The sequence below is a fragment of the Podarcis filfolensis genome (genome assembly GCF_964270895.1).
Source record: "Podarcis filfolensis genome assembly, chromosome: 1".
Lineage (NCBI taxonomy): Eukaryota > Metazoa > Chordata > Lepidosauria > Squamata > Lacertidae > Podarcis > Podarcis filfolensis.
The window spans coordinates 669,913-683,206 of NC_139604.1; the positions used below are offsets into that span (position 1 = coordinate 669,913).

General features: G+C 40.4%; 1 protein-coding gene across 13 annotated transcripts in view; it reads left to right on the top strand.

Moving 5' to 3' along the window:
- The window catches only part of UNC80 (unc-80 homolog, NALCN channel complex subunit), a 163,826-nt gene that overhangs the window by 32,304 nt on the left and 118,228 nt on the right, over positions 1-13,294 (top strand). For all 13 annotated transcript variants that reach the window (XM_083625474.1, XM_083625481.1, XM_083625483.1 and 10 more), the window contains exons 8-13: positions 527-788; positions 2,985-3,119; positions 3,941-4,157; positions 4,669-4,788; positions 5,598-5,866; positions 12,923-13,291. In XM_083625474.1, the coding sequence (XP_083481600.1) occupies positions 527-788; positions 2,985-3,119; positions 3,941-4,157; positions 4,669-4,788; positions 5,598-5,866; positions 12,923-13,291 (1,372 nt within the window). The remainder of the gene's footprint in view (positions 1-526; positions 789-2,984; positions 3,120-3,940; positions 4,158-4,668; positions 4,789-5,597; positions 5,867-12,922; positions 13,292-13,294) is intronic.

Below are 13,294 nucleotides of genomic sequence, written 5' to 3' on the forward strand. Positions count from 1 at the left end.
ACTGGTGTGACTTATTAATTAATCACACAGTTAATATGTGGGTGCCTGGTCAGATTTCCGTAGGAGAGGGTGCTTAGGGTTGATTGGCAGTGATGCAAATGCAGGTAGTTCATAGTAGTACATATTTTAATCTGTAAGCAGGGTAGAAATTAATAATAATAATAATAATAATAATAATAATAATAATAATAAACCTTCCTTGGAATCACAATTAGTCACATTCTTTATTCTTCTCCTTGACCTTAAGCTTTGATAGAAAAGCTATATTTCAAGAGAGCTTGAATACTGAATAGTTTGTGCCATTTTCCTTATATGAATTATATGTCTAGATTGCAGAGTTAAGCTTTTCTGGTTAGAATTTGATATCTTCTGCTAATAAGGTTGCTATTAACTTAAGCAGCTTTCTCCAGACCTAAGTAAGCAGTTTGTCCTTTGACTTGTCCTGTAATAAGATGTACTTGGGAGCCCTTAGGGGTCTGGCTGCTTCTATAGTTCAAAGCATTTGTTTCTTTATCATTTGTGACAGGGTGTCTTTGGTCATCCCACCATGCCAAAAGTCTCGGTATGCTACCTATTTTGACGTGGCTGTATTACGCTGCCTACTTCAGCCACACTGGTCCGAGGAAGGCACTCAGTGGTCCCTGATGTATTACCTCCAGAGGCTGCGGCATATGCTGGAGGAAAGGCCTGAGAAATCTCCTGAGCCAGAGGTCCCACCGTTGCCCAGGCCTCGCAGCAGTTCCATGGTTGCAGCAGCTCCATCACTGGTGAACACTCACAAAACACAGGTAAGGACAACGGGACAGCCCACAAACGTTTGGGGGTGGTGTGGCTAACATGTCTATAGTTTTAGGTCTTATGGCCTGGTCAGAAACCTGGCCGGAATTTCAGACCAACCAGGGAAGAAGTACACATATAATTTAGCTGTCTTTCTAGGTTGCTACTCTTTTGTTCATTTGGAAATAAACAAAATATTCCTTTGATTTTTAGGATTTATTTATTTAAAATATTTTTACACTGTTCTATTGACAATTTCAGTGCAGTGCACAATAAAATACAACAGTAACAACAGTAAAAAAAAAAGTCTTTAAAAACCACTCAATTTTTGAAACATACACAGCATTCAAATTACTGAGTGAACAAAAATATTTTTGCCTGGTTCCCAAAACATTGCATTGGGGGATACCGGGCAAGCCTCTTTAAGGAGAGCATTCCATAATTGGGGTACCACCCCCAAAAAGGCCCTTTCCCTTGTTTTCATATAGTGTACCTCTGATAAAGGTATAATGAAGGATGATTTCAGCAGAAGATGTTAATGCACTGGCAGCTGATACGGAAAGAGGCACCCAGTTAGTATTATAAGCAGCAGATATAAAATATCTTGACTCGCCGCTATTACTGTGTTCAAAGAGGAACGTATAAAACCAAACATGAGTTTAGAATTGCAATGAGGTATGTTTGAATAGTTGCAGACCTGTCAGGGTACATTAATTAGTAACAATTACACAGTGAAGAGACTTAAAGAAGTAGTGAAAAGTATGTGTAACTGTAATATTTACTACACATGCAGTATTTCTAGAATGTACAAAAATATGTTGCATGCATTATCTGTGTGATCTGGCCAATAAATGTTATTTCCCCAATAGAGCAGCTATGGAACTGAGAGACAGTCTCTTAGATACCCAACTATGCAAACTCCACACTAGTGCCATGACAGTGAATAAGGGCTGTGGGTAGCTGATATTTACAGCAAATTGGAGCATGCAAAGGTTCCTTGGGGTGGAATTGACTGAAGGGGGCAATGGAATAAAAACGGATCCCTTTCCTTTACTCTTGCAAAGCTGCCTTAGCAGATCAGCCTCCCATTGCTCCCAAAACGAGAGGCAGAAAAAGGGATTGGGCTCAGATAAAACTTTACTCTTGATCAATGCTATCCCACCCACAGCAATTATTTCAGGACAGACCCTACACAGCTTCCCTCTACCTCTGAATTTCTTATTTTGGGGGAGGAAGTAAACTAAGCAAAGAGATTATGTGTTTGCAGCTGAGTGCTGCCATCTGCTACCCGGGACATTCCCTGCCAGCATGAGGGAAGTGTACCTGGCTTAACCTAGTCGAGAGCTGTCTTTCTCATAGGGCTTAGTGGTGCGTTGCGCCAGGGTGCCGGCCTCTCAGGGGCACCCCAGCGAGTGGGGGAGATGCGCCCGCCAGTTGCGCTCCACCAACCATATGGCTGGCGGGTGTGCAGAGTGATCTTGCAGCGGCATGGGGGAGAGTTCTCCCCCCCCGATGGCTGGCAGTGCGCAGCTTTGTCCCTTTGTCCCTCCCCCACTATCCGTGGTAATTTGGGGGCGCTGAGCGGATATTTACACCCCGGCGTCGCATCTGCTAAAGACGGCCCTGACCTAGGCTATAGCAGGTTTGGATGAAAGATGGGGGATCTGCCTATTTTCCCTGCTTTTTTCTGCAGTTTTTTGCAGACATTTCCCCTCCCCCTAGTGGCTCTTTTGGTAGCCACAAGTAGACATTGAAGCTTCTCTATGACTAAAGAAAAAAGAATAATATAGCATAAATCTGTCAGTTGGCTGTTGGGAAATATTCTCCAGCTTTTCAAATATAATATCAGTTGGCATTTGAGAAGATGAAAGATGAAATTGAATGGAGTCAGTTTCCCTTTTTTAGTCATTGTTGCGAGTTAAACTGGAGCGCAACTTTGTTGGCTTTTGGGAATCTGATTGATGGTCAGCAGATCTGCTGCCTGTTGTAGAAATGTGTGCTAACTTACACTATGCTTACACACCAGAAGCTTTCAGTGTTCTCACCCAAAGGAATGAAAACACCAATTGTGCTAACCTTGGAACTGAGGAATGGGGAGTATGTCACAACATAATAAGAGATTATTATGTTTATATTATGTTATTTGGCTGTTTATCCAGTCTTCCTATACATGGTAGTATGTTTCTTGTCTTTCTGCGGACGTATAGGATCTCACAATGAAATGCAATGAGGAGGAAAAATCGTTAAGCACTGAAGCTTTTGCTAAAGTGTCGCTAACCAACCTGCGCAGGCCAGCTGTTCCAGACCTCTCCTCTGATTTGGGAATGAATATTTTTAAGAAGGTAAATGAATCACACCTTAAATTAAAATATTGGATCTCTTCCCTTAATGTACTTAATGCTGTTATTTGCTAAAGGTGTGGACTGCATAAAGTACATGAAGGCCGACCCTCACTGAACTAAAGCGATCTAACTAGGAAAATTCAGGCAGAAAGCCAGTTTGGTGTAGTGGTTAAGAGCAGTGGACTCGTAATCTGGTGAACCGGGTTCGCTTCCCCGCTCCTCCACAAGCAGCTGCTGGGTGACCTTGGGCTAGTCACACTTCTCTGAAGTCTCTCAGCCCCACTCACCACACAGAGTGTTTGTTGTGGGGGAGGAAGGGAAAGGAGAAGGTTAGCCGCTTTGAGAATCCTTCGGGTAGTGATAAAGCAGGATATCAAATCCCAAAAAAAGAAAAAAAGAGTGATGAATCTAAATGATACCTTTGTGCAGTAGGCTAATAACTACACACTCCTTCACACCCCTCTTTATCTGCCAGCCAGGCAAGCAAGAGGTTCAAGGACACATTCCAAACACACAAAGAAACTTGAGCAGGGGTGCAGATTGGGAGTCTAGAAAGACAAAGTGGCCTCAGAGAGAGACACATTCTTCACCTGGGATAGCTCAGTTGGTGGGGTTATGAGACTCTTAATCTCAGGATTGTGGGTTCAAACCTCACGTTGGTCAAAAGATTCCTGCGTTGCCGGGGGTTGGACTAGATGACCCTTGTGGTCCCAGCAACTCTACCGTTCTTTGATTCTATGATTCAGGTACTGGAACCTGAGGTTCCCCACCTGTGTCTTATGAGTTCTGCTGCTAAGATTCTTCCTGTCTTCTTCCTGCAGTTCAAGAGCCGCAAAGAAGATCGCGAGCGCAAGGGCTCCATTCCTTACCACCACACAGGGAAAAAGCGGCAGCGAAGGATGGGGGTGCCCTTCTTACTCCACGAAGACCATTTGGACGTGTCACCTACTCGGAGCACCTTCTCTTTTGGCAGCTTCTCGGGGATTGGAGAAGACAGGCGTGGCATTGAGAGAGGAGGGTGGCAAACGACCATCCTAGGTGAATGAGAACATGGCCTTCAGAATAGAGAGCTCTCCGGACCCTGAATGCACTAGAATGTCCCGTTGCTTTTACGGACCACAGGATACTGTTTGATTATGACTTAGCAATCTAATCTGATTTAATATTTTAGAAATTGCAGTGAAATTTGTGCCAGCTTTATAGCTGAACCACACATTTCTCTTGTTTGTCTGGGCTTAATAACTATGTTAATATGAATAACTATGTTTAAATATTTAATGATTTCAACAAACTGGGTGCAGAACATTTCCAGACATGCTCATTGATCCTGTCTTCACAGTCCAAATCCTGCAGCTTTTATATCACCCATTCACTGTGTTCAGTCCCCAGAAAACGTTTGCTTGGTGCATTTCTATCCCATCTATTTTCAGCCAACAGACCCAAATGTGGCTTGATCGCTGCAACTTGCAAACATGATCATTTTGCAAAGCATCCTCATTAATAACATTGCACTATGAGCATAACTGTGTGCTTCTTTCCCATGCTCTAGGGAGGTTTACCAGGCGAGGTAGTTCCGATACAGCTACAGAGATGGAGAGCTTGAGTGCTAGGCATTCCCATTCCCATCATACCCTGGTTACTGACCTGCCAGACCACTCCAACAGCCATGGTGAGATTCTATTCCAAGAGAGATTCTATTCCAATAATATAATTAAATATTATACCTGTTGTCAGCGTCCATCTGTCTCAAAAGACAATGGAGTGCACCTCATGGGTGAAGTCAAACACCTGTGTTAGCAGCACCGAAGTGACCTCCCCAGAGTGCAAGTTGATCCAGAAGCTGCAGTTAGTGCAGAATTCTGCAGCATGATTGCTGACAGAAGTGACACCTTATCAGCACATAACACCTGTGGCCAGAGATCTGCATTGGCTGCCAATTTGTTGGTGGGCAAAGTTCAAGGTATTACTATTACTAAATATTACTATTAAAGCCCTTAAGAACTTTGGATCAGTTTACCTACAAGATCACCCTACCCTGCATGCACTCACTAGACCACTTTGATTGGAGGAACTGGCACTACTGCAAGTGCCACATGATACCTGTTCCACATTTGGAACTCAATTGTTCAGTGTGGCAGTGCCTGCATTTTGGAACTCCCTGCCTATTGAGAGCAAACAAGAGCCTTCACTGTACCCTTTTCGGAGCCTGCTAAAAACATTCCTGTTTTGACAGGCCTACCCAGATGCTTAGAAAGCTGAGGTAATTCTGTTTTGGCATTTTAACTTTTGTATGTTTTAAAGTAAGGTTGTAAAAAATTATTGATTTTCTTGTTTTATCTTTTGTAAACCGCTTTGAGGGTTTTAGGGTTTTTTTCAACCAAGTGATGAATAAATTTTATGGGGGGGGAAACAAAAGACATAATATAAATACATTATCCCCCTTGTGAAGCTAACATTATCTGTTGTACTTCTGCCTAGTACGTTCCCAAATTTCCACCATCACAGTGGCAACATTCAACACCACTCTGGCCTCTTTCAATGTGGGGTATGCAGACTTCTTCAGTGAGCACATGCGCAAGCTCTGTAACCAGGTGCCCATCCCAGAGATGCCCCATGAGCCCCTGGCTTGTGCCAATCTCCCTCGGAGTTTGACGGATTCCTGCATCAACTATAGCTGCCTGGAGGATACAGACCACATCGACGGGACCAGCAACTTTGTCCACAAGAACGGCATGCTAGATCTTTCGGTAAATATTTATGGCAATACTCATTCTGACATTAGCTACTGCATTTTTTATTTTCTTCCCACCCACCCCATACATTTTTATTATTTTCTTTACATATTCTTTCTTATTGTACTTTAAACAACATATACACCTTTTTGCTCTGCCGAGCTTGTGATTTCCCTCCCTCCCTTCAGATGGTATCCTTTATCCACTCTCGTATTTTATCTTTTCATATCTTATCTGCATTGTAGGAGTTACTTCAGTCCTGCTAGTGTTTTTAAGTTTTTGCAACTGTCCTTTAAATATTCAATAAATTTACTCCAATTGTCCTGGAATCTCTGATCGTCCTGGTCCCGAGTCCTTCCGGTCAGTTTGGCTAGCTCCGCATAGTCCGTCATCTTCGACTGCCACTCCGCAATGGTAGGAACTTCTTGCGATTTCCAGTTTGGGGCCAACAAAGTCCTTGCAGCAGCTGTGGCATACATGAATAATCGTTGATCTTTGATCTTAATTTCCTTTCCCATCAGGCCAAGCAAAAAAGCTTCTGGCTTTTTGGGGAAGGTATACTTTAATATTTTCTTAAGTTTATTCTAAATCAACTCCCAAAATTTCTTCACTTTATCGCACGTCCACCACATATGATTGTACAGTGGTACCTCAGGTTACATACACTTCAGGTTACAGACTCCGCTAACCCAGAAATAGTGCTTCAGGTTAAGAACTTTGCTTCAGGATGAGAACAGAAATCGTGCTCTGGCGGCGCGGCAGCAGCGGGAGGCGCCATTAGCTGAAGTGGTGCTTCAAGTTAAGAACAGTTTTGGGTTAAGAACGGACCTCCGGAACGAATTAAGTACTTAACCCGAGGTACCACTGTATACACATTTTTGCAAGGCAATTTTCCTTTCCTTTCAGAACCGTACATGCCGTAAATTTAATACCTTCATTCCATAATTTATCCATACATACAATTCAATCTTATGCCCAAAATCTATAGCCCATTTTATCATATCTTCTTTCACTTCCTCATCTTTCGTAAACCATTCTAGCAACAAATCATACATTCTGGATAGTGTTCTACCTCTGCTTTCTATTAATTTGGAATCTTGATTTTTTACCCTCAAATCCGACTTTCCTTTTATCCTGACTCATTATGTCATTTACCTGATGGTATTGCAACCAGCCTGTTAACATACCTTTGATTTGGTCATATGGTTTAAGCTTTAATCCTTGTTCCGTTCATCTGATAATTTCCTCATATGTTGCTCACCTCCCCTCCATATTCACCTTTTTAACCGTCCATACCTCTATCGGTGTGCCCCACCATGGAGTTTTCCTTTCCAGTAGGTTTTTATTCCTTTCCCACACATCATAAATTGACCTTCTAATCACATGATTTAAAAACCCTTTATGTACTTTTACTTTGTCATACCATAGGTATGAGTGCCACCCATACCTATTATCGTGACTCTCTAAGTCCAAGAGATCTGTGTTTTCCAGTGTTATCCATTCCTTCAACCTTACTAGACAGGATGCCTCATAATATAGATTCATGTATGGCAAGGCAATCCGCCTCTTTTTTTTTGGTCTATTAATATTTTCATTTTAATCCTCTGCTTTTTCCCTTGCCAGATGAATCTTGATAATGATTTTTGCCAATCTTTGAGTTGCCCTGTCCCTCTGATTACTGGAATTGTTTGGAATAGGAATAACATTCTAGGTAAAACGTTCATCTTTATCACTGATAATTCTACTCAGGAATGACAATTTCAATGCTCCAAATATCTAAATCCCTCTTAATTTCTCCTTCCATGTGTTTTCATAATTGTCTTTGAACAGATTAATATTTTTCATTGTCAACCAAATTCCAAGATATTTCACTTTCTTAACCACCATAATTCCTGACCTGCATTGCAATTCCTCTATTTCTTCTTTATTCATATTCTTTGCTAACATTTTGGTTTTATTTTTGTTAAGCTTAAATCCTGATACCTTTCCAAAGTCCTCCATTCTCTCTAAAGCTTCTCTTACACTGTTCTTTGGATCTTCAACAGTTAAGACTAAATCGTCGGCGAAGGCTTTCACCTTGTGCTCTTTTGTTCCCACCTTTACACCTCTGATTTCTGACACTTCTCTCAAATTCTTATTCAACACTTCCAAAACAGTAATAAACAGCAAGGGTGACAAAGGGCACTCCTGCCTAGTACCTTTGGAGATCTCAAAATTGTCTGATAAATTATTGTTAATAATAAGTTTGGCTTTTTGCTCTGAATATATAGCATCAATGCCTTTCAAAAACATTTCTCCTAATCCCATTATTTTTAAATTTTCTTTCATAAAGTGCCATTGTAACATTATCAAACACTTTTTCGGCGTCAATAAACATTAACGTCGCCTGTTTTTCATTTCTCATCTCCAATATTCAATTATGTCTACTATATTTATCACATTATCCTTCAACTGTCTTGATCAAGCCGGCTTGATCTTTGTGGATTACTTCATTTAACACCTTTTTTAGTCTATCAGCCAGTATATCCGCAAATAACTTATAGTTGTTGTTCAATAACGAAATAGGCCTATAGCTTTTCACGTTCAAACCATCTGTGTCTTTCTTTGGGATCAAGGTAATGTAGGCTTCTTTCCAAGTATTTGGGATCTTTCCTTCTTTCAGAATATTGTTCATAACTTCACATAGCACGGGTGTTAATTGACCTGCTAATGTCTTATAATATTTTGCTGAGACGCCATCTGGGCCTGGGGCTTTTCCAATATTCATTCTTTTTATTGCCTTCTCAATTTCTTGTTCTGTTATTGTCTGATTTAGCTGTTCTTTTTCTCCTATGGGAATCTGCTGTAATTTATGCTTTTGTATATAGTTTTCTATTTTCTTAACGTCTTCCTTCTCTTTTTTATACAAGTCCATGTAAAATTTCTGAAAATTTTTCCTAATTTCCTTAGGCTCTTCCACTGTCCCATCTACATCTTTTATCTTACAAATTGTATTTTGTTTTTGTTTAACCTTTAACTGCTATGCCAAGAGTTTCCCAATTTTGTTGGCCGATTCAAAATTCATTTGTCTCATTGTCATTATTCTCCACTCTACTTCCTGGTTTACCACCATGAAGAACTGGGTCTGCAACAATTTAATACTTTGTTTTATTGACTCATCCTTTAGTTTTATTGTTAGCAGTCTCTTATTCTCCATGAGGTGAGCCAGGATTTCTTCTTTCTTCTCCTCCTTTCCTCTTTTCTGAAAACTGTTCTTTTGAATCAAGAAACCTCGCAGCAGTGCTTTGCTTGCATCCCACACTGTTTCAATAGGAGTTCCTTTATTTAAATTCCATTTAAAATATTATGCAATTGCCTCGTTTGTTTCTTCTACTATCTTTTGATTGTTGAATAAACTTTCATTCATTCTCCATCTGAAAGATGTGGGGTCTTTCCCTTTTAGTTCCATATATAGTGAATTATGCTCCTTGGGGAGATCTCAGTTTTTGAAACTCTTGGAACCAACTCCTTAGAAATCCAAAGTTATTCCATTCTGCCAGAACTTTGATTTGGTTCTGAAAAGAACGTGAACTGTTTTGTTGTTGGGTTTTTGAGTCTCCAAATGTCAATTAATCCCATAGTATTTACCATGTCAAAGAATATTTTTGGTAGTTTGCCTTCATTTACATTTCATCTTTTCCCTGATCTGTCTAAATCTGGCATAACCACTCCATTAAAGTCTCCCATTAACATCACTCTCTGATCCATACTATCTCTAATAGTATTTCATTAAGTTTTAGGTAAAAGTCAGCTTTCTTGTCAATAGGTGCGTAAATTCCCGCAATGATCAGCTTTTCACCTTGGAACATGATTTGTACAATCAACACTCTCCCTACCTCATCTTTGTAAATTAATTTTGGATTGTATTTCTCTTTTATGTACAATACCACCCTTCATTTTTTATTTATGTCTGAGGTTATAAAGTATCTCCCCAACGTTTTGTTACTTGAAATCTTTTTATGTTTCCTTGCAATGTGTGTTTCTTGCAAACAAATTTTGTTCTAAATTACGTTTAATCAAAACATGTTCAGTTTTATTCCTTTTGTTTTTATTGTTAAGTCCATTCACGTTCCATGATCTTATTTTCAGAGCCATTATCCAATTTATTTAAGTCTCTTGTCAAATTTAAGTTAAGTTTGGGGAGCTTTGTTATTATCCTCTTTTTCTTCTTATTCTTCTTCCTCCTCCTCCTCCTCTTTTTCTTCTTTCTTCTCTTCTTCCTTTTTTTCTTCCTCCCTCTGGTCCCGTCCTGGTCTTGCTTTCTCTATTTTTCCCAACTCTTTGTCATATCTCCAGGAGAATTTCTCTAGTTCTTGAAGGCTACTTAATTTGAACCTTTTGTCTTTGTAATAGAAGGAAATTCCTTCCAGGAATTCCCACCTATGCTGTATCCCATTTTTCTTCAACAATCCAACCAGTTGTTTATAAATGTCCCTTTTTCATAAAAATCTGGATGGAATCTTTTTAAATATGATAATTTTCTTCCCTTCAATACATAAATTTCTATTATAATTCAATCTCAGAATTTCATTCCTCATATCCATTGAATTAAACATGACCAAGACATCTCCTGGTAATTTCTTCACTTTTGCTTTTGCTGACATTATTTTATTCTAAGTGCATTTCCAATTGTAAATCTGATGTCTTCTTCTTTTAAATATATCCAAATTGGTAATTCTCTAATTATTTTGGCCCTTATATTCTGATTTGCTTCCTCAGGGATTCCTCTAAATTTCAAGTTCAATTGTTTTTGTCTCATCTCCAAAAGAGCCATATTATCCAACATCACTTCTTGTGTTACCTCTCCTCTGACCTGTTCTGTCTCCCTCTTTGTCTCCTTCAATTCTTTCTGTTTGACTCATTGAGTCTTCCAGTGTCTTAGATCTAACTGCAAGATCTTTTACTTTACTTGTCAATTCCCTCACTACTCCCTCTAGTTTCTTATCTAAAGTCTCCTTAACCTCCAATATTTTTTCTCCGTATATTGTTCATTTTGTTTGAATTCCTTATTTCCACTATTAAACTGTCATAATCTTTAATTTCCTTACCATCCTTTCCCATTTTCCTGTCTTTCCCCTGGGGTGCCCGTTCCCTTTTTCCCAGCCATAGAATCTTTTTTACTGTTAAAATCAATAACCAATTTTTAAATTCTCCTATGCAATTTTACTATCCTCCTCCAGGGGTTGCAAATCTGTTCTAACTTTTCTCTTAGGTACAGTTCCCCTCAACTCCACTCGGTGGCAGCTAATGCATAAACGCGAAGTCCTTAAACAAAGTTACTTTCAATTTCTTTCTCTGCCACGATGCTGTGTTCAAAGAAAGGAAAGGAAGCAAATAAAAATAAATTTGTAATCCAGTTGAAGTTTATTATTTTTCAGCCACTTGTCAGCTTAATCCTAAACAGTGGATATCCCAGGAGACCAAATATTTGTAATCCAGTTGGGGTTTTTCTTATTTTTCAGCCGCTTGTTGGCTTAATTCAAGGCAGTAGATAGCCCAGAGAACCGACACAAATTCCAAGTGCAATTAAATACAGAGTTTTCGGCACTCTCCTCTGATAGAAGAGCAGAGGGTTTTTTTAAAAAAAAGTCCCGACGACAAAGCTCCCTTCCCCTAAACTGTGATAAACCAAGTGAAAGCCTTTAGCCAAGTCTTACACTTTTCCAAAGTTCCACAATAGTTCACTAATCAAAGCCTTTGCTGATTTTTGCCCACTAGAACTGGCAAAACTTTCTCCGTCAGAAAATGGTGGAGTGTGTCGAGTTCGGATTTTAAGCCACTGACAGGTTGAACTCCGACCAGAGCCAAAAGGGAGACTCCTCCACTCTACTTCACTTACCACAAAGTTATTTCTTAAAAAAAAATCAGCCTCGGCACTTTAAATAAAGTAACTGAGGGCTTTTAGTAACACTCACTCAGCAGATACTTTCTTTCCTTGCTCCTTCCTGCAGCCTTCCACCATACGCCTTCTTCTCCCAGCTGCCGGGACGGACTCCCTTTTTTCGCCCCTCAACGCTCCAAATCTTAATAAGTTAAATTTTAATGCGATGGTCAAATAAACTTTCCCAATTATAGTTCCAGGTTCTTTTTTTTTGATTCTTGGAAGCTTGCCGCTTTCATTAGAAGCCTGAGACTGCACAGCGCGGGGTTAGTGCTGCCTCCCCTTTGTGCCTGCAGCTTGATCCCATCTCTGGATTTATCAGCAAAACCCGGGGAGCAGGAGAGCACGACTGGGCACCACCGGGAGCCACGTCCCCCAAGATAATCCTCTTGAGGCTCCGAGGTCCGCCTAGCCTTCGCTAAACTTCTAAAACACCCCGTGTTGCGCTAGATTCCCTGGAGGGCTATCTTGCACTTCTTTTCAATGGCCGTGGCTCCGCCGGAAGTCTGCATTTTTAATTTTCTAAATATATGTAAACCACTTGGAGTTCTTGGATAAATATTTATTTTGCGAGGAATAAATATAAGAAATAAGAATAAACATATAAATAGCAATTTGAAGGACTGTCCATTTCTGTGCATTGACTTCCACTGTGGTCTCATTGTAAATCAGGTCCCTCACCCCTGCAATTTGCACTTGACAGAAACTCCCTCTAAATTGAACCTGTGAGGTGAAAGACTAATGACTGTCCAGTCATGAAACACTCTCAGTTTCTGATCCCAAAGTACTTTTTCAATAACTGCTGTGGCTGGTGCATTACTCTCTCACCTCTTATGACAAGTTCATTATGGTTTCGCTAAAAGGCAACTCTGTTAGAAACATGACCTAGATCAATTCTGGCTGAAGAGTAAAGACCGAGACTTGCTTTGGTAAGCTTCTATAAATGGCATACACCTCAGTGCACAGCACATCACGCCACAACAAAGCTCACTTTGAAGTGGCGTACCAACCATGCTTTGTAAATGACCACATAAAAGTTCCCGCAGTGAATCCCATGGCAAAATCTGTCTTTGCTGCCAGCTCAGCCAGGATTTTGAATGCTGTCTTTAAGAACAAAATTGTTTGCAACGTCTTGCTTTTCATCCTCCAAGGTGGTTCTCAAGGCTGTTTTCCTTGTCCTGAATCACGACATCAGCTCCCGAATCTGTGATGTGGCCCTCAATATTGTGGAATGCCTGCTTCAGCTTGGTGTGGTGCCCTGTGTGGAGAAGATCAGAAGGAAAAGTGACAACAAAGAGAATGAACCCAGTGAGAAGAGACAAAGTGAGACCTCCTTCCAACTCAAGGGGGCTCTGAGTAGTTCAACCTCTGGATTTGGGGTTGCCCCAGCCAGTGCAGCTGGAGATGGCGGTGGAGAAGAAGGAGGAGGAGAAAGTGGTGGAGGAGATGGAGGAGGAGGTGACGGAGGAGGAGAAGGTGGAGGAAGACCTTATGAAAAGAATGATAAAAAGGAAGACAAGGTA